We start from the raw sequence: 24690 nt of genomic DNA on the forward strand, positions 1-24690 counted from the left end.
TCTCATGCGACCACCTGGTCACGTGGAAGAGTTAACTTCCCAGACCTGGCTAATAAGGGGCTGCTGAACTTGTCTTGGCAGCTGGGATGAGCTCGGTTATGAAAAATTAGCACGGCAAGCTACTCACTCCCTTCTTCCAAAACCTCACAGCTCTGCTGTCAGCCTCAGCATCTCCTCTTGCCCACCGTCTATTACAACCTCTGCATACAAATGACAGAGAGGTTCAATGGCATACAGTGGAACTGAAACATAGAAGAATTGTAGATTTGTTGGATGCTTGTAGCTTGTCGAATAGTTTTTCAGTTTCAGAGCTTACCTTAGAGTTACCTCATTTTTGCTGAAGTTGTAGAGAAAAAAAAAGGCCCAAGCCCCTCAATTTTGCAAATATAGTAAAAAGTGTTTAGATACACACTTTAATATATTTTCTGTGGCATTTTTGTAAAATACAGATATATAATTATAGATATAATGCATATGTAGCATTTACTATGTTGATAAAAAGCTAGTCTTTTCACAATGACACATCAGTAAGTATTTACAATATGATTCAAATTTTAAGGAACAAATGTTTCAAACAATATTGTGTGGTTATATGATAGCAATCATTTGAGGAAAACTAAGAGACCAGTTCTAAAAAAATCTCAGGTGACAAAGTACATACTCTTGCCAGGAGCACCTCCATGTACATGCATGCACAACCTATTTTTTCCCCTTGCAGGAACATGCACGACTTAGCTCTTCCATGTTTCTACCCCGTCATGGCCCTTCAGATGACATGGATAATTGTCTTGCTTATCCTTTTTCGTGTACAGATTAATTGTACCATTCCTCCCATTTAACACTTTGTCCAACTGCAACATTTCAAAGTTTTGGCTGGAACGCGAATTACAATACAGAACTGCCTCGTTAATTTAAACCAATAGAGCTATGACAATGTACATAATTGAAAATTTTCCCATCATCTACACATCTTAGAACCATTTCACAAATTATTACTGGGAGTTTTTCGAACAGTTTTTTTTTAGCTTTGCAAGTCTTCGCTGTCAGGTCTGCCTCAAAGAACACTGCAATGCCAAAACTAGCAGCAGACCCGAAGTACATGAAAGCTCCTTGTTATCCTCACACATGAACACTACCTAGCCATTCATCCTGAATGTATGGCACACAGTACATCAGACGCAGAGAACATCTTCATGTTCAATGTACTGCCAGCATTTCCTATGAGGCAAAGAAGTGCTATTAGCACAATTTACAGAAGAAAAAAAATTAGACAGAAAGGCTGAGTGAATTGCCCAAGGTCACTTTAGAAGTTTACAACAGCAAAGAAGCAAACCCACGTCTCTTTAATTGCAGCCTCACCCTCTTGTCATTCCAGCTCTAATGAGAACATTCTAAGTGTCTTCTTTAACATAAACATATATACAACTAATAGAAATAAAGCCTTCTCCAGTCACAAGCTTTAAGGCTTTTGTGGTCTCCCTTCTATTCCCAAATAATAATAAGAGATAGAAAGAGGGATGCTTCTGTATATATTATCTCTAATCCACTGAATAAACATTAGCTGCATTGAGTATTTCTTGAAGTGGTAGTGGATAAACCCAGTTTGCCAGGAAAGACATTGGAACTCTTGCAAAATTTAACAATACACTTTCACTGAAAAATCTAACAGAGAAATATGTTAAGTCTGAGGGCCTTATTCTCCTTCAATGCCGATAAGGAAAGCATTTTCAATTACATTTGTACCCACTTTAAAACGCCTTTACATCAACTGCACAGTATAGAGGAGGTTTAGGGCAACGTTGAACCCATCCTTCTAAGCATTAAAATCTCATCCATACCCTCCTTGTTTCAGCTCCAACAGGCAGGCATCTGGAAGGCAGCTCTCGCAGCAGAACTGGCACACACCAGGGCAGTACAGGTGCAGATGAGGACAGAAGTTTCCCTAGGACAAACATCTCCTTGTGTCCTTGTCACTCCACAGAGGCTTGGTCAGGAGCAGGTTTTGATCTGTGTTCTTGCAAACACCAGTTAAAACCAGATATTGGAAGGAAATAAAACAAATTCCCCAGCAAAGACTGTTTAAGAAACAGAGTGGTAGTAGCCTCATGACAGAAAGCAACAAGAAAGGAAGACAGATGGCTCCCTGGAGGGAGGGAAATAGGCTGTAGGTGTCATGCAGTAGCATTCAAAGTAAACTATTAAAGCAATTTTGCCTATTGTAATCCTGGTCCCAATTTGACCATGTTACAGGGAGGCAACTACGACAAAGTTCTGCTTCCAGCAACATTTGTGGGCAAACTGGGTTGTTTGTCTAATGGCTACAGGCAATTTATTTACGAGACACTGAGGATGGAAGACTTTTTGCTCTTATTAAAAAAAAAAATCACAACACACACAAAAGGGTAAAACCAATACTGGAATTTCTCATCCTGTGCACTTTTTTTTTTTCTAAATCAAACCTGCATTTGCCTTTAAAAAAGTAAAAATACAAAAAGAAAGATACATTAGAATATCCTACTGTCCAGTAAATGTCTTATAGGCAATATTTATGGAGGAAAAAAATGCATCAAGCCCTTCCTTTGACAAAAATGTAGCACCCCAAAGTTCATTCTATACCAAGGAATGCCACTTCTTCTGCTGTTGGTTTAAATCACTCATATCGCCACAATTTGAATATGCGTTATTTGTCTCCAAATACCTAATCATAAATCTAGACTAATGCTGAAAAAAAATCCTAGTAAGAATGCCGTGCTGTTGATAAGCTAAAAACAGTGTATCATGAGAAGGCAAACTAATCTTTCCGTTTACTTTGTAAATAATCCATTAGCTAAACTTCTATTTTAGGCTGGATGCTTGATGCTTAACACTTGAAAGTCCAAATACCCTTCATATCCCTTATAATAGAGAAGAAGCTTGTAAAATGTCTTTGGTGCATCAGCTTACCATCGTATGAATGTTTTAAAGAAACTCACTAGTACTATAGGAAATGTAAGTGGGCTTGTTTGTGTTGTTTAATACGCTAAGTGTCATTTCATTCTTTAAAGGGGTTAGAAAAGAGGAGGGGGAAAGGGGAGGAAGTCTTACTTAATTTGTTGCATATGTCCCAACGTGTTATACAACTAAGTGTATTATACCAGAAAACTAAAGCAGTCTGCGCCGCAACAAACTCCGTGTAACTCAAAATAGGAGAAAATCTGGCCGCAAACAAGTCAAAAATTCAGTGAAACTTCCTCTCATATTATATATACACACACTTTACAAGCTACATTGAGTGTCCTTTCATATTCCAAAAGAAATACATTGTAGACACCAAACATACTGTACTTTTACTTAAAGGCTTCATCAAACCATATGTGCAGACACTTGAGAAGACGAGAGTGTTAAGCTTCCTAGGGTCCTAGAGTCAAAGAAATTCTGCTGCCCCCCACTGCTAAGTAAGTGCACTCCTTCCACAGGGGGCAACATCTGCCGATCCGTCATGGTTCCACTTGGCGAGGACCCCAAGAAACTTCCTTGGGAAGAAACAATTTTCTCAGGACTGGCAGCCAGTTTAGGGGATGTGGAAAAGTTATATCCGTACAGCGCACATGGACTGTGCAGTCTAAACGTGTTGTAGGAGCCTTGGTGGGTTTGATTAGTGGTAAAGGCATTGCTGGATGGGGATGGCATGATGTACTGGAGCTGTGGAGACATCCCTGAAATCTGCATAGATAAGCCAGTTTGTGGGCAGCTGAACGCATCCCCATCATTGCCACTCATTGACATATTCACAGTTGTGCTACTCGACACACCGACATAGGAGGGAGTCCTTGGGGGAGCGAACGTCTCACTGGTTTGGTTTGTGAGCCTGTTGTAGGTTTCAGCCAAAGAAGTGCTGTATCTGTTCAGGGTCAAGCCTGAGCGGGCACAAGCTGTGTAGTCAGCTGGAGCAAGGCTACAGAGCTGGCTAGTGTTGGGACTGAGATGGAAGGCTGGAGATGAGCAAGGGGAACCCGGCAGAAGGTGAGGGTGGGTAGATGGCACTCCACTGCCAGATCCCTGGAGTAAAGTAGAGGAACCTGCATTTCCTGGAAGAGAATATGACAGCGTAAGAAACATGTTGGGAAAGGTTCATTTTCTAGATGACAGATCAAGACCTTTGTCTTTTAAAAATAACCCTTGATGTGAAACACTTGGCACAAATTAATTCAAAAATATTGTTACATACATGTGAAGGTGTGTGTGGATGGCATATGCATATTTTTAAAGAAATGACCTGTCCAAGAACTGAACCTATGCTTTTGTGACCGTCACTCCATACATCCAACCTTACAGCTCCTGTTCGAAAGGTTAACTACTCTTTGTTTGTCACTGGAAGAAAACTCTGGCAGCCAAGGTGTAGCCATCCAAGTACCACACCACAGGAAGCCTTCTTCAAAGTTATGAATTTTGTGTTGTCTCTGTTGTTGCTATACTCTGAAGTGGGTTTCAGCCCTTGCTCTGTGTGACATATGCTTCACTCTGTGCCCAAATGTCACCGCCAGAGCACCAGCTAAGGAACCAGCTCCTCATCTCAAATGATAGAGGCTCCCATAGATAAAACAACTTCAGGAAAGGTGTAGGCTGAGTACTGTGCATGGAGCTGTTTCATTTCTTGAATGTGAAGGTGGAGGTTTAGGTTTGCAGCCAACTGTGGATGAACTGTTCGTTTACTGGTATCAGAACTTTTTACCTCACAAATACCAGTGCTGAGTGTTCCTAAAAATGAACTACTAACAACAGGTGAAGCCTTTTCTGAGGACTGAATGTTTCCCAGATGCAAGAAAAGCTTCTTTTTCTTAGAAATTATGTCTCCTGGGAAAATGAGCTTAGAAAAATGGATTTGGGCCTTTCACTGCCTTCCAGGCCAAAGTCACTTAGCAAGGAAGTCTCTCTTGTTTGTGAATCACGTTAACAATTAAACAGCTTGATGATGCAGAGATACACACTGTCAGTAAGCTCGCAGGTTTTCATGACAGGTGAGCTAGTAAAAAGAAAAATAAGTTATCAGTGAACTCTGCCTCCTGCTTGTTGTTCTACTAACAAATAACAGGTACAAAGCACTACGAGATACCTCGAAATTCCAGAAATCCTAGGATTTCTATGTCAACGCCTCTACTGTCTGCGATGGGCACTTTTAAAAATCAGGACAGATTTCTAATGGGGTCTTTAACCAAGTCTCTTTGCCTAAGCTCTAAATCATCCTACTGGCCAAGGCACATGAGATTAAAGATTTTGCACAGATCCGAGCTCCCACTCTGCAAACATCAGCAGTAACTTTAACAAGCTCCTTAACCTCAGGCAACAGCAATTCCCCTGCTCTCAAACAGTGCTGCTATGTACAAACAGGGCGATATAGCTGGTCTGTCTCCTAGACAGGTTAACTCCACAGTTAGTTGCCTGCCAGTCTTATGCAGTCTGACAAAGGCTGGTGCTACCACCTCATTCTAGGCGTTTTTGAAAGGACCAGCCCCCAGCCCCACTCTCTGCTCAAAAGTTTGCCAATGCTTATCCTAAATATCTGTGACTTGGCACAAAACCTCCTTTTTAACTGCCCACATCAAACCCTTATGCTCAAGATTTTCAAAGGACTGAGCTAAGGAGAAGTTAAAAAAAAAGTGATTTTTGTGTGTTTCTCTATTTTCTGAACTTTTGCTCTGAAGATGCCAAATGACTCTGGAATATATTACCAAGAAAGCAGATAGGATGTTTGTAAATTTGATAGCAGGAAATGTTAAGACCCAAGAGCAAGATGTCTGATTTAGCTGTGAAAAGTCTGAGAAGTATTCTATATGCACAGGGATGCTCTGGAAATAAAGGAACTCAGAAAAGAGTACAGAAAGTCCCCTCTCCCTACAGACAGGCCATTTAAATACCCCCCTCTCCCACAGCACTACCTCTATGATGTGGAAAATGAAAGCCAAGAGGTTATGGACTGGGGAGCAGGAAAAAGAATGGAGAGATTTTCTTAACTTAACTCTTAATTTTCATTCTTAAAGAATGGAGATTTTCTTAAACGCAATGTATTTCCAACTTTTGAGTTTGGATTTGTAGAACAGAATTCGCTAATAATAACTCTGCCTTGTGTAGCTAGCCAGAGCATAACACTAAATAAAAGGTTATTCTGTCCTTAAATGTCATCTTCCTCCACATGTGATCTGATTTATCTTTATGACCTAACATTTTTGCTGCCACAGTCCTTAAGTTAGCACTTGTTTTCTAACTTAGACTAATGCTGATGAGAGGTGATGGCCTGCAGTGGGGTTGGTTGGTCGCATTTTCTGCAGGTGAGCCACTTACCTAGATTTTTGTAAGGAATGATGGGCATAAAACTTTATCTTCATGCATTTTTGTTTTGAAAAACCACAAAGAAGACCGTTACCTTGTTTGGGTATCCCAGGTATATCTTCAAATGTAAGTGTCCTTAGTGAAGGTCTCCAGAAGGCATAAGACTCTACCAAAGCTTCCAGTCCCATTCTATTTAGAACAAAAACATCGTTGCATTATGATAGAAAGCTGTATTTTGTCACATTTCTCTGAATACCTCAGAAACATATAAAAATATTAACATTTCAGGATTATTTTGAAGTTCATTCTGTTTTTTAGAAGAATCTTACATGCTAACCCATGAGATTCTGTGATGTGCAGTCACTTGGCTGATAGCATGCGAAGAGTTTCTTGTTTCTACAAGTCTGCTTTTCTATTTCAGTATTATTTTGGGGGGATGTTGTTTTTTTGGGGGGTGAGGCTGTTAAGTGTTATGATGTTAAGTAATTTCCTAGTATGACATTTCCTTAAGAGCAACTGCTCTAATTGCCAGGAAGATGATCTCCTATTTCTGACTAGAACAAAGGTGATCAACTGACAACTGTTATTGAAACTGGACTTCCAGTCTTTGTTGATGAGTTGGAAAATCATGCTCACAACATGAGCAAGGCATGAGTGTACAACTGTTTTGCTACTAAAATGTAAAAAAAAAAAAAAAAGTAATGTTGTATCTCTGTCATTATGTGCTGGGTTTAGAAACTAAAAATCTTCAATCATTTTCTTTCAACAATGTCATGACAAAACAGAAATATCTGGCTAAACAATTTTGGCAGATAATATCTAAAAGAATCTCTACTTCCGGAAGGTAAAGGCTCATTTGCTTTCTGACAGAATTTTATAAATAATGCAGCTCAGAGGTATAATTTTGCTGTTATTTTTGGCTGCTGAGCCCCAAAGGCCTGTTAAGTGTCAACATCAGGCACAAACCAAATACAAGTGCTTGCCTTTGCGCAGCAACATTCTGTAAACTGGAATTATGCAAATAGACCAATTTGAAGCTACCAACATGTTCTTCTGATACTGCTTCTTCCACATTGCATTGCATTTCCAGGAGGATCACAAATGTACTTCAGGAAATGGTTATAAAGTATTTATTAGCTGAACCTGGACTAAAAAGATAGCCTTCATTTTCTGCAGTAATAGTGAATTTTCATTTCTAGTTAAAGTAGAGATAAAAGCCACCTCCTGGAGGAGTGTAGCCAAGGTGATAATTTATACAAGATGCCTTCGAACAATTTCCACATTTTATCACCACCCTAATTTATGCTATCAAATGGCCAAGTTTATTTAACAAAACAGTTATGTTTTTTCCTGAAGTATTTAAAGAGAGAAATTCTGGTCCTTTCCTGAGTAAAAGTTTTTATAGGGTCAAACTTAAGGACTAGCTGAAGAATGAAACTATTCTCAGCACATAAATTCTGTTGCACTTTGCAAATGTACAGGGAATGCTTTTAAAAGGTGAAGCTACTGATTTCTGTAAAATAGCCTGTGGGGCTGAAAGGGAATGACCTGAAAGGGAATATTTTTAATTAAACAGAATTATTGCATGCAGCAGTGCAGAATAAGGTAGCCACAATAATTAAAGCAACATTGAAAAGTTCGACAGAATGGTGCACAGCATTTTTCACCCTTTTGCAGACTAAAATGCCTAGGCAATGAGTGTAACAGCCAGAGCAATGAAGATAACAGAATCTTAATACTTAATATTAATGTTCAGCAACAGAGTAAATTAATAATCAACTGAGTAAACTACTGTTTTCCTCAACAATTATAAATCTAAGCTGCATTCCCAAGCCTACTTATTCGGTGCCACAGATCCTATGGAAAAAAACAGCAGTACAGAGTTCAGTAAACAAATGTCTATTCGCAACAGGCAAGAGTCACTTCTGTAATGAGTGCATATATGACAGTAAAAACTTTTGGACCTTATCTAAAGCCAATTCTGAAACTTTTATACAGAGGCACTTTCTACAAGACTGGCCTCATAATCCGTTTCTGTAAACTATAACTGTTTTCTATTCAAATATCATGCGGCTTTTTTTTTTTTTTTTTAATGCCCGAACCAAACTGATTCCTAGCAGCCAAACCAAAAAACCTCCCTGGACATCCCCAGTAACTATAACAGGATTTGCACAGTTGCAGATGCAGCACACTCACAGCACCTACATCATATTCAGACAGTATCAGGAGTGTCTGGCCATGTAAATCCAGTTCAGGACTGCTTTCAGAATGAGCCTTTCCTCTCTATTTTCAAGGGTATTTTCTCTTGTTTCATAGAGCATCATGTATGAAATTCTGACCTCACTTAGTCAGAAGCTTCAGGGGAGTCAGGGTTGCACACTTTTTAGATGGCTCCTTAGCATTTATTTTATAGCTCTGCAATAAGCATGAATGGCAGAGACATTGCCTATGGAAAGCTGTCAAATGGGGCATGTGCAGCATTTTTTTTCTTGCTCAAGTACACACGGTTTGTTTTGCTTCTTCAGTCACTGTATTTATCTGGAAGTTACTGTTCATTTATTTGCAGTATAGAATGCTACAAAAGAGGACAAAAGTCTATTTATGCCAGTGCATGGGACATCCCTTCCAGGCTTCAGGACAGAGTAATGCCAGTTGGTTTTTGCTAGAAGACAAAAACCTTAGAAAGCAGCAAATACAGAGTGTAAACTGAAAAGACACTTGCAGTGTGCTCCTGTAAATTTTTATAACCCCACCCCACGTTCATCTTCTAAAAAATATTCTTTTTGTTTGCTGTCCTGTCTCAACCTTTAGTTAACTCAGGTGGAAGCACAAAATGATTTTTAATGCTGTAGCCTGTGCTAAAAGAAAAGCTCACTAAGGCAGCTAACAAAAGATACTCTCTGAACATTCCTCCTGGTGCACAGTCTGCTCCCTTCTCTGGAAGGCGAGGTCATAAATATAGCAGCTGTAGACAGCAAATGCAAAGTGGTCACTGGAACTGATGTATACTGTGCACCACAATTAAATGCTTCTTTTTTTAGCTGAAATGGTTTAACATGCAATTCATAAGAGGCTTAAGTATTTTGCATTGAACAGTCTTTGGATAAGATACCTCATTTGTACTGGCAACAGGGACCAGACCCAAGTCTCCACTTCACACTACTCAGATTCCCTATTGCTATTTTGAAAGAATCGTGGATCAAGAAAGAACAAGCAATTAATCAGTCCAACTGCAACAGAAGAGGTGGAAACCAGGCCTGTTTCAAGGTCATTTATAGCCCAGTAGGAAAAGCATTCACTTAGAAAGTGGATTTAAAACTCTTTAAGCGAAAGAGACACTTGAACACAGGTCTCCCACCTACACAAATTTAATAACCATAAGGTTACTGCATGAGGAGAATTAGTTTCTCCCCCTTTAAGAGAAAACAATGAGCCACTCATCCATACCAAATGCCACTAAATGCAGGAGAGTCTGAGCTTATAGTTCGATACTGGTATCTGCAAATTTGTTTCTCTAGCCAGGAGGAAAAGGAGACTTCAGGAGTGGCCGCTCCTGTTGGCCAGCTGTGCTCCCTCCCAAACTTGCCTTCTGGCTTTTGAAAACTCCCATGCCCAGGTCAGTATCGTTACCTACACACCCACTGCAATGCCCGAGAACACTGCTCCCAGCACAGTGGTGACACAGCCTCCTTGGCTGCAAGTTCTTCCCTGCTCCCCAGTCCTGGAGCACACCCTGGTCATACCCTCGAAAATCTCAGACCTCAGGATCCATTGACTCCATTTTCAGCCTTCACGGTATGCTGCAGTTTCCAAAGGAAACTTGAGTACATGAGTCAAGCCACGTGCCAACCAGTTCTTGATCTCCGAGGGTCAGAGGAGTAGGAACAGGAAGCCACCACTGAGAATGTTACTGGGAAGCCTAAGTGCTCCCTCAAGGAGTCCGAGTCCTCAGACTAATTTGTCAGTAAATACAGCTATTCCCATCTGTATGAAGAATACCCACTACTAGCCTTCACAGACTGATTCTGTCAGCAGCAGCAAGCCCACCTCCTTCCCAGCACCTACCTGTTGCGTCCTGAATCTCTAAATCCTTTGGCAAATGGATTCCTGTCAATCTTCAGACGAGTTATCTGTAAAGATGATTTAAAAAATTAGTATCTACAAATTTATCTAAGAAATACAAAAAATGACTCTCCTGACAGAATTAAGCTGACAGTTGAATATTCTAGCTCCATTCATTTAAAGTAGAAATGTCTTACTATTTGCATCGTTTAAGAAAGCTCTCTTGAAACACTGCAAAATAAGGCCCAGCCTTCTGACCATTATTTTTGCAAATCCCCTGAGAAGCTAATAGGTATTTAATGCTACTAACTGGCAGGTTGGAATTCTTGAGGAAAATCTTCTGGAAAATGTCATTCTTCACCTAAGAGAGTATATTGCCTAATCGCAATAAAATTTAAATTAAATTTTATTTCTGTATGGGCCAAGAAGGAAATGTGAAAAGAGAGATTATCGCTAGGCTATTATCCTCTCTCTAAAAACAAAACAAAAACAAAACAAAAAAAAAACACCGTAAGATACTTGTAATTCATTTAAATAAACATGGTAGGCACCAAGTAATTGTATCTCATTATTTAGTTGGGTCTCTTGCCACTACTGACATGCTTCTCTCTGTAAAGATAACAAGGCATTTATAATTTCCCAAAATATAGCTACAGTTTCTTATATGGAATTCATAAAATGTTACAACACTAAATATGGTGTCACTCTGTATATGAATACTTAAACAAGTGGTGATAAGAGGCAAACGTTGAGTCTGTGTGGATAAATTTCAGTTAATAATATATGCTGAATCCAATTAATAAAAATTACAGCTACTTTCTTCAGACCTTAGCTTCTCTTTTAAAGTATTGGGGCACATTTTTCAGACAGAGTTTTGAAATTACTGGAGTCAGGCCCAAAAGTGCTTTAAAAATTCTATCTGATCTACATGTACAGGTACAAAAATACCTTTAAAAAACAAATTCCTCTTTGCCTTCTTCTTCAATGCTGCATTTATGATTAAGACACTATTAACTATGTTGTCAACTTAGACAGCGAGATCTTCATTACAAAAACGACTTTTTACAGGCAGCACCTAGCCCACATGGCCTGAAGTCTCAGCTATAGCCTCTGGGCGCTGCTGCAATACTACTAGTGAAAGCTACTTGTAATATTAAAGGGGTTTAGGCAGTGCTGCCTGGTGATATAACCAACATATATTCTTTTTTCCTGTCTCACACTTCTCTGGTCTACTCTGAAAAGCCAGAAAAGTGCTAAGCAGAAAGCTTGAGTTACCTGTTGATTTTGGTATGCTGTGACAGTAGTGAAAACTGTCTCTGGAAAGGAGAACGCTTTGACCCCTTCTCCTGAAGGGATAGGCTTGACGGGGGACAGATCATCTCCACAGTCTTTTCGGATGACATGGACACGAGGCTGGTATTTATGCATAGAGTGAAGGATAATCTATGCAATCAAAAGAAAGGAAAAAGATAACATTTATTAGAAAGGACACCCTGTTGTTCCAGGACTAATGGCTTTTTGGAACCACAGCTCATGGCATGTGTTTACCATGCCACTTACTGGAAATCAAATGTTTGTTTTAACCTCTGGAGGTTGTTATTACAGTAGTCTGTGCATTTATGTTATTGCCAACCCTAAGCATTTAGAAATTATGACTCAGGAGCTCCATAATCAGGGGACGAGCTATACAAAAAAAAAAAAAAAAAAAAAAAAAAAAAGAGTGAAGTTCTGGTCCTGGTCCCACTGGAATTAGGAAAGTTTTGTCACCCTTTTCTTTTTTTTTTTTCCCACTTGAGCCTGGATTTGATCTAACACAATTGACAACAGCAGCATTTGCCTTTTGTTTTTGGAGCCTTCAGGATATGCTTGAAGCATTTTTCTTCTTGATATCCAGAAGGCTGGAAATGTATTTTGTTTTGAACATGATCTGAGACTCTTATAGTCTAAACCAGTAGAAACTAGGAGTAAAATAACACCAAAAGCCAAAAGCTTAAAATGTTACTAAGCCTAGGTTTGTAATACTTTTACAGACAATGAGTATCAATACACAAATCCCTCCCAGCACACAACGCTCAATTCATAATAAAGGATAAACAAGAACAATATGAACTCATAGTGCATAAAGTTAAACATAATTCTTGGTATTGCTCCCAAATTTTAGAGGAAATTTAACATACGCAATTTTTCCTTTATTTTACTCTACGCCGCTTCAGCTAACCACTACGAAAATAGAAGATTTCAAGAAAAAAAAATAATTGGAAGCTCAACTATTATTTTTGGAAAGCCTAAGAAATCAGTAACTTGATAAATAAATAGCCCTATGGCTATTGGCCTGTGGAACCCCTAATCAAAATTCAGGGGAAGTTTTTTAATTTCCTGCTCCTTGAGTAGCCTCAGAACGTGTATGTGTGCAGGCACTTGACAGAGCCCTTATGCCTGAATGCCAGATACCATGGAAGTTCGTTCATCCAAATGACACAGAAGACATTACATTCATTTGGCTAAACTAGCGTTTGGCTAGTTTATTACACTTGGTCCTAGCCAGATGACATGACCCCATTTTGGATAAGCCAAGTTTCTGGATAATCAGGGTTTTTATTAGCCTGTAAGTAAGGTTTTGACAATGACATCACAGGCTCCAATTAATTTGCTCAGGGAGTGCCCTATGGATGTTCTCATATGAGGCCTTTTCCCAGTTTTCAGAGTCTTGCATAAGCAAGATTTTTATCATACAAATGTGTATTCTCCTTTATAACAATCCTTTCAGTCCTCTGTTGGCAAAGATCTACAAAATGAAAATGCAGAGAGGACAGCACATTCCTGACCCTGTTTTCCTGTGAACACCCAGTGATACTAGGGGAGGTACTGATGCAACAGGAAAAAAAATCATCAAGGAAAGCCCTGTTCCCCCGATCAAGCCTATCGTTATTCTATGCCTTGTCATCTGCCTGTGTACAACTGAGCACGCCACGCTCTGCTCCCATTCTGCTTACTGTAACCCATCAGCTTTGTGGTGTATATGACTGCTTGCCCACACGGCAGACTTGCCCGTGTATGCAACGATAACCCAGGCAGCTGTGAACAACCTTGTTCGCGTACCAGAACAAGTGAAGTCCCAGCAGCACTTTCCACTCCTTATCTGGGTTGGTATTATGGCTAAACTGATCCTTGTCATCTTGTAAAAGCAACCTGGCTTGGCTCTGTGCTGTACTGAAATTTCCTGTGCTGATACACTGTTAGCCCATTAACGACCCACAGCAGGAAAAAAAAAAAGTTCTTCATTTTGTACCATGCCTTGTACGATGGGAATCTTTGTTAATTATCAGGACTTTGAATTTTAAATAAATTATACCTAATTGCCAAGTCCTAGTGAATTAGAAAGCAACACCATGTAGAAAGGGAGTAAAAGGAGAAGCAGATGCGACGCCCGCTTCGAAAGCCTGGAGCAGCGCTGGGGCCTCGGGCAGGGCAGGGAGGAGAGCGGCTTCCCAGATCCGTGCTGTGAGCCTCCCTCTGCCACCCTGCCTAGCTGTGCGGAAGGACCCCGGGCACAGTTTCATCCCTCCCGGGATGAGCACAAGCAGAGCAGGGGAGCCCTGCTCACAGCAAAGTCCCAGGCTCTTTTGTCCCTGTGCTGGGTTAGACAGTTTTCCTAAATGAGTGAGCTGTTTTCAGACGTGCCCTAATATTTTCCTAGCAAAATCACCAACCTCAGACATTAGCTTCACTACCACAGGGTTACAAAACAGCCACTCTTTCTCACGTGTATCGAGGCACCATACCCGAGCCCTCCACCACGTGTGGACAAACGGCACGGTGGCTCCGACGAGAGCCGAGAGGGGATGGCGCCTACCAGCACTGCACCGCCACTTCCCGGGGGGAATACATCTCTCTAAATGTAAAGTTCTCAGAGTTGTGACACTGTCACCACAGCAGCTCCCACGACATGATCTACCTGGGCAGGGAGGACGAGGCAATAACCCTGCAGCGTGAAGGCAGGAGTAGGCTGGGGCAAGATGGAGGCAGCGTAGAGTCACGGCCACTGCACCTACAACTGCACAAAGCTCTTTCTGGCCAGAATTACCTCCTCAGCGGGTGTTTTGAAAGATACTGCCATGATACTGTCAGTGCCAGCACCGGTGAGCCCAGTTCTCCTGTGGTGTGGTGGCATTGTCCTCACCTCACTGCTGTTGTCTCCAAAAATCTTTCTGTATCAAGCAAAGCCCACACAGTCAGGCTTTCTGCAGTCGGGGAAACGTGTGGAGCCAAGGAGCACGAATTCTCTTTTCACAAAGACAGAAACTGCAAGTGCAAATGCTGATGTTTTCCAGCTTTTCATTGTGACAAGAAGATGTTACTACCCACTGACTGTAAGCAGAGCTTACTGCTTGGAGCCAAGTCTGGGCAGAGCAAGAGCCTGCCTCTGCCTCCAGCCTCACCCCACTTTCAAATCGGGGAAGGGAAAAAAAAAACAAACTACCATGGAACAATTAACATACTAACGGCCTCATTTTCACTAAAAGTTAGATGTTCTTCTGCATCAAATAAATACTTAGTTGAAAAGCACAGAGAACAGCATCAAAAATACTGACTTTTGCCCTCTGTCAAATGCAGATATAAAACCGCATCAAAATAGAAAAATCAACCAATTCTAACCAGAGTGGGAGAGAGACTGATTTTACAACACAGCAATTATTCCAAAGACTGGAGGTGAGCAGCATTGACACATGAGACAAAGAGCACCCAAACCACACACTTCTCAGTGTCAATTGCAAAACACAGATTCACTTTTCTGTACCATAACTCAGATGTATGACAAAAAATGCCACAGTAAAGACTTTAATGGTGTTGTTGAGCCTTAATATCCATATGGGCACACAATATTTCCAAAGCAGGGAATTCATTCTATGACTCCCTTCTGAGATCAAAAATACAGAAGGAAAACATATCCTTACAAATTTTGCTTGATCTCCTCAGCCTGCACGGGAACCCAAGTATCAGAGAGTGTCCTACGTGCAGATGTACTTCAAAACCCCTCCACAGAACAGCACTATAAAATTACGTCGTCACAAACTCCCACCCAAAATGCTGATGAAAATAGCAGCAGGCAGCAAGAAGTCCAGAAGCGTTAGAGCAGCAAAACAAGTTGTCTCAGAGATGGCCGATCCCTTGAACAAGAAGCTAATCCCGGGCCGGCGCTGCCATTTACCACAGGGCCAGCGCAACGCAAGAGGAGCTGGCTGCCTTTAGTTACTACCACAATATAAATACTACACAGAAATACTACCTTAGCGTCTGTTTGCAAATAGAGTCCCCGTTCCCGTGAACGTGAGTCACTTCTGTCAGTGGCTCTGAGAGTTAATACTCTGGTAAAAGGGCTCTGGGTTGATCTCATGTGAACTCCCTACCTCAATGGAAATTTGCGTCCGCAAGATCAAAATTGAGCCCTAGAATTTTAATGCAAACACTCTGCAATAGCTGACACCTCTGAGGAGGACGGAAAGAATAAAGGAATAATTTCAACAAGGAATAAAGCCCCAGAACCAGGCAGCACAGACAGTGTACCCAAAGAACAGCTAAATCCCGGTGCTTCTTGAATCACTGGAAGAAGGAAGGCAGAATGCAGAGACCCCACAGAGGATTCTCTGAGCCATTCTGCCTAAGCAGAGGATGAAAAAGAGGATGAAAAAATGCTTTCTAATAGCCTAAAATGCATCCCTTCTCCCACTACAGGGGTGGGAGAGTCAGAACACTTGATGTAAAAACAAATATTCCAGGGACAGTATGACCTTGACCTCTGGCTCTTCTAATCCACCATCCCTCCCCTGGTACCCTCTTGAGAAAAATGGTTCCTTCCTGCTTATGAGAAACAATTGTTTTTTATATTCATCACAAAATATGATTATTCGTTTTCCATTATTGCTGGAGGCATTCAGAGGCTACATAGCTTTTTCAATACAGCATTCCACACTACCATAGCTTTAAAAGAAAAAATGTACCCATTTGAAAAGACACTTTTCTGCTTTCTGCTTTTGCCTTTTCTGGTAATTATGAATGACATGTTTGCAATTTCCCAGATTTGAGAAATATGAAATTATTTTACAGTCATCCTTCTTTTGTCCTTTTATTTTAATACTTAAATTTCCATTTTGGGGAGGAGGGGCGCTGCCGTAGCTCTGAATCAGTTCAATGTGTCTCAGATCGCTGTACGAGAGCTTTGCTTCACGTGTTTCCAAATCAAAACACTTAACTAAAGACCAGAAAAATTTATATCCCCCCGCGTTATGAATAATGGCGTGCTGCGTACACTACACAGGTTTTGGTTCTGAATAAAAACAAAGCTAAGATCTGGGACGGAAAAACACAGTAATACAATTCTCTACATATCAGAGATTTTATCACAGGGCAGTTTGTGACTGCGAGTGCATGGGTGGACCACTGCATCCACACATTGCCCCTCACAAACCACCAAGTACAGAAAGCAACCAGCCTGCTCTCCATCAGAGAAGTGACGTTCTACCCATTCGCATCTGCTTCACTTTGTAAACCGTTACAATATACTCTGGGCTTAGAGAAAGCAGTCCCATTCAAAGAAAGTCTCAAATAGGCAGATACTGGAGAAACTAAGGGGACTACCTGTGCCAGTACTCAGTCAAACAAACAATGCCAAATGAGACCCCATAAATGCAATTCTGGAAATAAACAACATACCACGCCTTTTTTACAATCCTAAACCAAAGCACTGCTGACTCAGAAGATGTAAATACCCACATGAGCTTTTTAAGGAAGAGCATAGCAAAATTATGAATAGTATTATAAGAAAGGGAGATTTTTCATCCTTGCGACTGCATTATTTGCTTGCTCAGCCCAGCCCATCTCCTGTATTCCTGCGTCTGTACTGTAAAAGTTTTAACTCGTGCAATTTGACCACAGTCTCAAGTTAATCTGCTTTGCAAACACAAATAGGGAAAAAAAAGAGTCATACTTATACTTGGAACACGTGTTCAGAAAATACCTGGCTTAATGTCACAGAGCTACAACTATTTTGAAAGATGCATGTAGTATCTTTGTACTTTGTGCCAGGTACGTTTTCTTTCAATCCTGTCCATGAAGGAGAAAGTATCCCACTTAATAAACTGGGCTATGCTAAGGACAATGGAATCCACATCCTGTCTCAAAACTTGCCTCTTACATCTTAAAACTCTACCACTTGGAATTCAATGCTCCTTTTGAAAGGAAGCCAACGTTTGCCATTTATTACTGGATTTTTCAAAATTAAAGACTCCACTCAGACTAAAAAACAATTCTAATTTTTTAATTTTTTCCTAAGGTGTCAACTAAAACTATTTTAAGGATTGCTAGAAAGATACTGGCTTACATCTGTCATGTTTCAACAGTTTTGAAGAGAAAAGGAAATATTAACATAACACATTTTGTCACATTAGATAATGTCATAACTAAACAATTTAGAACTTGCAAACAGAACACTCATACTGCATACGTCTTCGCCAGTTTTTTCAGAAGTAATGAGCCTCAGCTGTGAAAGGGTCTTGCTTCATAAGGTATGCAATAAATCATTATCGGAGCGAACCCAGCTCCCATGTTGTTCGTTTTTGACTGCAATTATTAACACCTCATGGGATTTCACACAAATGTTTAGGTTAAACAAATAGTTAAGTGTATTTTTATTCACATGAAGCTATTACACACTATTAATGTTTCTCCTAGCCACTTGTGAATTTAAACGTACTTTTTGATCAGAGCAGAAGTTGCGAGTAACACTCTTGGTGGGAAAACATGAGAGCAATTCTGCCCCTTCATATTAGGCAATTTAGCCTTGTAAAGTCTTACTTTGCAGAAGGAGTTCTATTTTTGAGGGGGGAGTAAAACAGCAGGCTCTAATAAGCAGTTAATTATCAGAGCAGAAAGTAAGCAGATTTTAGATCTGGACGGTAAAGTTCCAAAACAGCTTTCAAAAGTCAAGCCTATTTCTGGCACCCTGAAGCAGTATGTCAGAGTCTTTCAGGGCTGAGCAATGTGCCTACATATAATACCGTAGAAGAGCGAGTACTCACATGCCCTTGATCGTCAAGCTCATTATTGGTGAGCTTCAGTTTGTCGAAGCTGATCACTTGTCTCATCCACGTTTCCCCAGAGGCAGGTGAATCGGGGTGAATATAAACACGAGGTGGTACCGGGGAGTCAGCATTACCAGCCACCATCCATTTGGAGCTATGATAAACATACCTATAAGAAGAAAACAAATATCTGTAACCACAAAACCTGAAATAATTTATCAGACCTGTTCAGGATTAACCTGCTAGGGACCATGTGTATAGCAAGAACCCATCAGTTGACCAGCATGAAAGGACAATAAATGTTATCATTTAAGTTTCAAAACACAGTTCTGGTTTGCACAAAGGTAAGTTTATAAACCATGCTTTCAACCAAACTTAGTCTTCCTATAATCAGTAACAGTCTGTACGTTAGCCTCCGCGCTGAACTTTAAGCTGGTGTCAATTCATTGACTGCTACAGCTCCACTCTGAAAAAGCATCAGCAAACAGAGCAGAATCTGGTCCCTCATTTATCAAATCAAGTAGTAATTCCATATATGGAAGATTTAACATGTTGACTCTAATATAAGAGTCTATAAATAAAGCTACTGAAGGGAAAGAACGTTATGATTGTGAAAAATAATGAAGCTATGTCAAACTAAGTTCTAGCTATTTCTGCAAGACTATTATTTTTTCTGAATAGTATCGCAGAAAGGCTTAAAAATGAAAAAACACAGCTTATATTTCATTTGATAGGCCAATGCTGAAAAAATCATTTTCTTATAAAAGTAGTGCCTTCTTCGGTGGAAAACTTATTTTGAAGGCAGATATTTCACAGAGCAGTTTAAAAAGGACTAATTAAAAATGTCAAGGTATTTTTTCCCGAGTACAGTAAAATTCCTGTAAATGAGCTGTATTTTCGAATAAAAACAGGAAAGAATACCAAATCATGTGTTTGTACAATTCAGTTCCTTAGCAAAAAAAGACAAACAATATAATAAGAAATTAAAACAAAGTGATCCAATACACGAATCCCTTCATACAGTTCATATCAAGCTGGAAAACTAAGATCTAGAACAGTGGCAATACCCTCTCCTGAATCCTCTCTGGAGAGAAGTTCTCAACCCTAATCCACACAGTCAACCATTCTAACATTTTTCATTTATTTTATATTTGTTGTTTTATACTCAATACACGCTTTTCCTACAAAAGTAAATAATGCCATAAAAATAAAATATTTTGAACCACACTTTAAGCTTCCTAATATTTACAGTGGGATCCAGATTTGCTAGAAATCTAGATCTACATGCAATTTTCTTCATTTCTGTTTAGTTTTGCTGTCTGCTATGACAGCTAGCGACTAGGCTCAGTATATGACTGCTATTGCATCTTTCAAACATAAAGATCAGCAAGGCAATCAGTTTGCAAAGCCACATGAACAGTAGGAGTTAAAGTCAGCAATAAATTTATGTGGAGATTGCATAGCAAACGATGAAAAGGGGAATCAAGTAAAACATGAACGTCTAGCAGGATGATTAAAGGTGTGGTACTAAAATATGATTACAAAAATTTAAGTTTGCCAATTACGAAAACACTGCCTGTCATACAACTTTTGTTAAGTGCTTATCTGGGGACCATGCATCTCATTGGGCAGACAGTGCGGATCAGCATGAAAATATTTATTTTAAATAAAGTGCATTTTAAACAACTCATGCTTGCTGTCACTGTTTTTAATATTAACATTTCTGTTCAATCTGGAATATTTACCTTGCTCTTCTTGTGAATTAAGAAACTGCTCAGACCTTCTAGGAATTATATGCTTAGATTGCTAAGTAAAAGTACACTTGCAACACAAAGACAAAAAAAAAAAGACTTTCATTTCAGCTGCACTTCTCTGTTCAAAAAAAAAATAAAATAAAATAAAAAAGAGCCTTTTTCCCCCTATGGTACAATCAGAAAAGCCTCCCCTAGGTATACATACTGGACATGCTCAGCATTTCTACAGACACCTTGTTGAAAAATACAAAATCAAAAATGTTCATAAGAAACTGCTTACATACCGCATGAGAAAAGGACAAAATTACAGTCAATGAGATAAGGACATGCAAAAAAATATAGTGCAGTGTTTGTTTAGGAAATAAGGAAGCATTCCTGAAGAACCAACCTTTTAGTCTTAGTCTGAAATATTCCTACTTCCACAATTAAATCTGCAGCGGTTTTCCGTAAATTATACTAAGTATAGGGTTGAAACAATCAAAACAGCAACGGGTAAGGACCCATTCCTGCCTCCACTGAACTACTTGGCAAGGTTGCTCCTGGCTACTACAGAGAACAGGATCACGTTTGTAAAGCAAGACATACAAACTTCTAGAACTCGTAGGAATAACTGCTGTGGGCCCAATGCTGCTATCATTTCTACAGGACCAGTGGTTTCAACGAAGTGGAACTAGCTCACTAGAAATAAAACTACCCTTGCAATAGTAAGAGTTTAAGCACAAAATTCCTACTCTCAAATGTTGGAAGAACAAATACTTTTGTTCCTCACATTATTCCTCGGACAATAATGCCATTGATTGTTTAAAAAACAGTAATTAGAAACATTACCCTTTGTGAATCTAAGCAACCAAGTATCTCAGTGATAAACAGCTATTGAAGTAAACGAAGGAATCAATTTGAAGGACGACCAAGAAAGCTTATGTGCATTACATTCTAATGCCATTAAATCAGATATTAATTATATAATGTTATTTGTTAATGTTAAAGTTATGCAACCCTAGAAAAAATGTTTATTTACATATTTATTTGTTAACAGGAACTAATTGCCACTGACGTGATGAGGAATAATATATGATAACGTTTCTCTGACTGTACTCGAACTGCAGTCTGTAAAGGCAAAAGACCTGGTGGTTGCCCACAGCACACATACAGCATAAGCCAAAGGTATAAAGAGCTTCGACAACACTGCAGTTATTTTTGCATACTTGGCACCTTGGCACAGTGTTTTTTGTGTTTTTTTTTTTTTTTTTTTAATGTACCAGGATGAAAATAGGAGTCAGTAGGAGGGTTAAACACTGCCTTCTGCTAATTCACATGCTGTTAATATTTTCTTCCAATAGCCAAGATCCCTACAGCTTGCATGATGTGTTTTTTGCCATAAAGCCACCATACCTGTATCTTTTGTTATCCACTGGCACAATATCCATAGCAATGTAATACTGCTGATGTGGGTCTAAACCTGAGATCTTCACCCTCATTGCAGGAAACATCCGCCTGAACATGGAAAGAGAGAGGTCATTTTTAATACGAAACAGACTTGGGAATGGTTGTTTAGGAAAAGTAACCAGTTCGTGGGATTTTTCTCGTTCTTCCTTTCAGCCTACAGAGTCCTTTTTGACGATTACAGTTACATAGCCATGAAATGGTCCATTCGATATGTCAAAACAGATTTTTAAAGTGCATTTACTTGAACAATGCTTCGTATGTTTTGGGATACGCTTTGGGAGTGCAACTATTACCACATCATTTCAGCTTTCTTGTTAGACAGTAAATCATTTTGTTTTGAGACTCTACTTCAGCAGTACGCGTGTTTAGAGTCCGTTAGAAACATTAACTAGAAATTTATTTCTGGAGATGTGCAAAAACCATCTCCGTCCAGGAACAGCAACGCTTACAGAAATGTAAATTGCCAGTTGCTTTAACTGACAGTGGCAAATGGTGTATCATTTGTATATCAGCAAATTACAAAGTTGAATCCATGGTGATACAATTATAACACTGCAAGGATGCAGTTATAAAACCCAATGTGCCATGCTATAACCAAACAATATGGTCTTTATTGAGACGGACTTCCTGTCTGCAACTTACTAAAGGTGAAGTGCAAGAGTTACTCTGTCTTTGAAAGGTATAGTAAAACTTCTTTATTGAAAGCAGAAACGAACGTACAGGGCAATTTCTAAAAAATACATCCACAATTTAGATCCTTCTGTGGAGAAAATAGATTAATTAACTGATGCAGTGGTTTTTACATAAAAAATGCATTTATTTCACCGTATGCTTGGCATGGCTTTTAATCAAGAAAGTTCATTCTCGATGCCAAAAAAAGAAACGTCGCAACGTCGAGCTGACTGCGAGCTAATGAAAGGTACTTTTCTGTGCTTTATAAACCTGAAAGCCGTTCCACTTTATCCAGCATTTGCTGCTCTTCAAAAAAAAATAACCAATTAAAAGTCGTTACTGGAAAGAAAAATCCTATCTCCCTTTATTTCTGGGGGGGGAAAAAAAAAAAAAAAAAAAAAAAACACACAGGAGGGTAAACCTGACTGTGGTTAACCAGTTTGCACTGTTATTTCAGTGCACCTGTAAGATAAAAAAGAAAATCCCTGGCTGGACCCTGCTAAGACAAATGTTGCTTTGTGCTGTTTAAGACTGCGTTTCAATCATTAATAAAACCTCTCTGAAAACGCAGAAGGTAGCATATGGATTCAATAAAATATGTTTTTGTAATTTCTAATAAGTTCAGATACTTTTATACTATCCAGGTTTTTACCATCTGTATCCACTGGCAAAGGGGGAAAAGTTTCCCCTCAGAAGGACGCGGCGCTCGCAGGCTTCACCCTAACGAACAGGAAACCCCACACGGCCACATGCCCATCTGAAACTCTCGCCATCTCCCCGGCGTGTAAATATTTCTCTTTTTTTTTTTTTTTTTTTTTTTTTTTTTTTGGCATTTTCTCGCCCGTTTTCACGCGGCGGCCGGTGCCCGCCGCCTCCAGCGGCCGTCGCGGTGCTGGGGGAGGCCGCGGGATGCCGGGCCGGCCCCGCAGCGCCCCGGGGTGCCCGTTACCTTCCGGCCTTGGTGATGATCATCTCGGTGCCGATCTCGTGGAAGCGCTTCCAGAGCTCGGCGCCCTGCAGGTCCACCCGCGGCGCCTGCGGGGCGGGCAGCGGCGAGCCGGGCCTCGAGCCCTTCGGGGAACCGCCGGGCGAGGCGGCCGGGGACCCCGCCGGGAAGCCGTCCTCGCCTCCGCTGCCTGCGGAGAGATCAGAGACGGGGAGGAAGCCCCATGGGCCGGGGGAACGAGAGGCAGGGCCCGCCCGGCACCGACACCGGGCCTGGGCCGCGGCCTTCCGCGCCGGGCCGCGTACCCACGGCGGGGCTGCGGCAGGCGTGCGCGTCCCGGGGCGCGGATCCTCCGCACGGAGCCGCGGGCACCGGCACGAGTTCGTGGCGAGCGGCCCCCACGGCGGCGGCTCCACCGCCTGGCGACACCCGACGGCATCCCGCGGGGATCGGGGCCGGGGCCGGGGGTCGGGCCGGGGGTCGGGGCCGGGGGTGGTCACTCACCGGCGGGCCCGCGGGCGGCGCAGCCCAGCTCCATGTCGCCGCAGGTCCTGCCGCCGGCGGCGGGGGAGCTCTTGGCGCAGCAGCCGCTGCCCCCTTCGTCGTCCGCCGCCTCGTCCTCGCCGCCCAGCTTCCGCCGCTTGGGCTGCCGCTGCTGCTGCTGCTGCTGCTGCTGCTGCTGCTGCTGCTGCTTCTCGGCGCCGATGAGAGCCTCCACGGAGAAGGCGTGAGCCTTCAGGCTCATGGTGGTGCCGGGCGAGGACCGCCGCTTGTCGGCCATGCCCCCCCCCTACAGCCCCAGCATCCAGGCCCGCCGGCACCGGCACCGGCACCCGCGCCCGGCCGCCCTCCCGTCCTCCCGACCGCGCAGGCAAGGGGCTGGAGCTTTTCCTCGCCTTTCTTTTTAAATCCAAGTTATCAGCCAAGTTTTTTTTTTTTTTTTTTTTTTTTTTTTTTTTTTTTTAAGAAGGGGGAAGAAAAAAAATCTATTCCTTTTTGCAGATGCGCTCTTTTTCTCCCCCTCCTCCTCCTCCTTCTCCTCCTCCTCCTCCTCCTCCTCCTCCACGTTCTGCCCCGTCTGATGGGCCGAACGGGACTGACATGGGTAACAAACGCTCTGCGGACACAAATTAGGGCTTGTAATTGAAATTTGTTGCCTTGATCTGTCAGCACTTCCAGGCAGGAGACCGGTGGGAAGAACTCGCTCATTAGTGTCACTGCGGCGGCGGGGGCCGGGCGGAGCCGCGGGGCGGGGGCTCCGCCGGCCCGGCCGCCCGCAGCCCAATCAGCGCCGCCCGACCGGGGGGGCCCCCGCAGCCCCGACACTACCGGGGGGACCCCACCGCCCCGTCCCGGACGGGGGGGGGGGGGCCCGCCGGCCCGACCGAAATAGCCCCGCTACCCCCCCGTCCCGGCTGATGCAGCC

At 41.6% G+C, this 24690-nt stretch overlaps 1 protein-coding gene across 1 annotated transcript; it reads right to left on the minus strand.

The window, feature by feature from the left end:
- Nucleotides 1-401: 401 nt before the first annotated feature.
- Nucleotides 402-24471, minus strand: TBX18 (T-box transcription factor 18). The gene is made up of 8 exons (XM_040553066.1): nucleotides 23769-24471; nucleotides 23268-23454; nucleotides 21593-21694; nucleotides 18444-18615; nucleotides 11644-11811; nucleotides 10372-10436; nucleotides 6401-6495; nucleotides 402-4067 (listed from the first exon to the last, which is right to left on the minus strand). The coding sequence occupies exons 1-8, from the start codon at nucleotides 24043-24045 to the stop codon at nucleotides 3343-3345; spliced, it is 1791 nt and encodes a 596-aa protein (XP_040409000.1). The 5' UTR covers nucleotides 24046-24471; the 3' UTR covers nucleotides 402-3342.
- Between the last annotated feature and the right edge of the window lie 219 nt (nucleotides 24472-24690).

This window comes from Cygnus olor, chromosome 3, assembly GCF_009769625.2.
Source record: "Cygnus olor isolate bCygOlo1 chromosome 3, bCygOlo1.pri.v2, whole genome shotgun sequence".
NCBI classification, from domain to species: Eukaryota; Metazoa; Chordata; class Aves; order Anseriformes; family Anatidae; genus Cygnus; species Cygnus olor.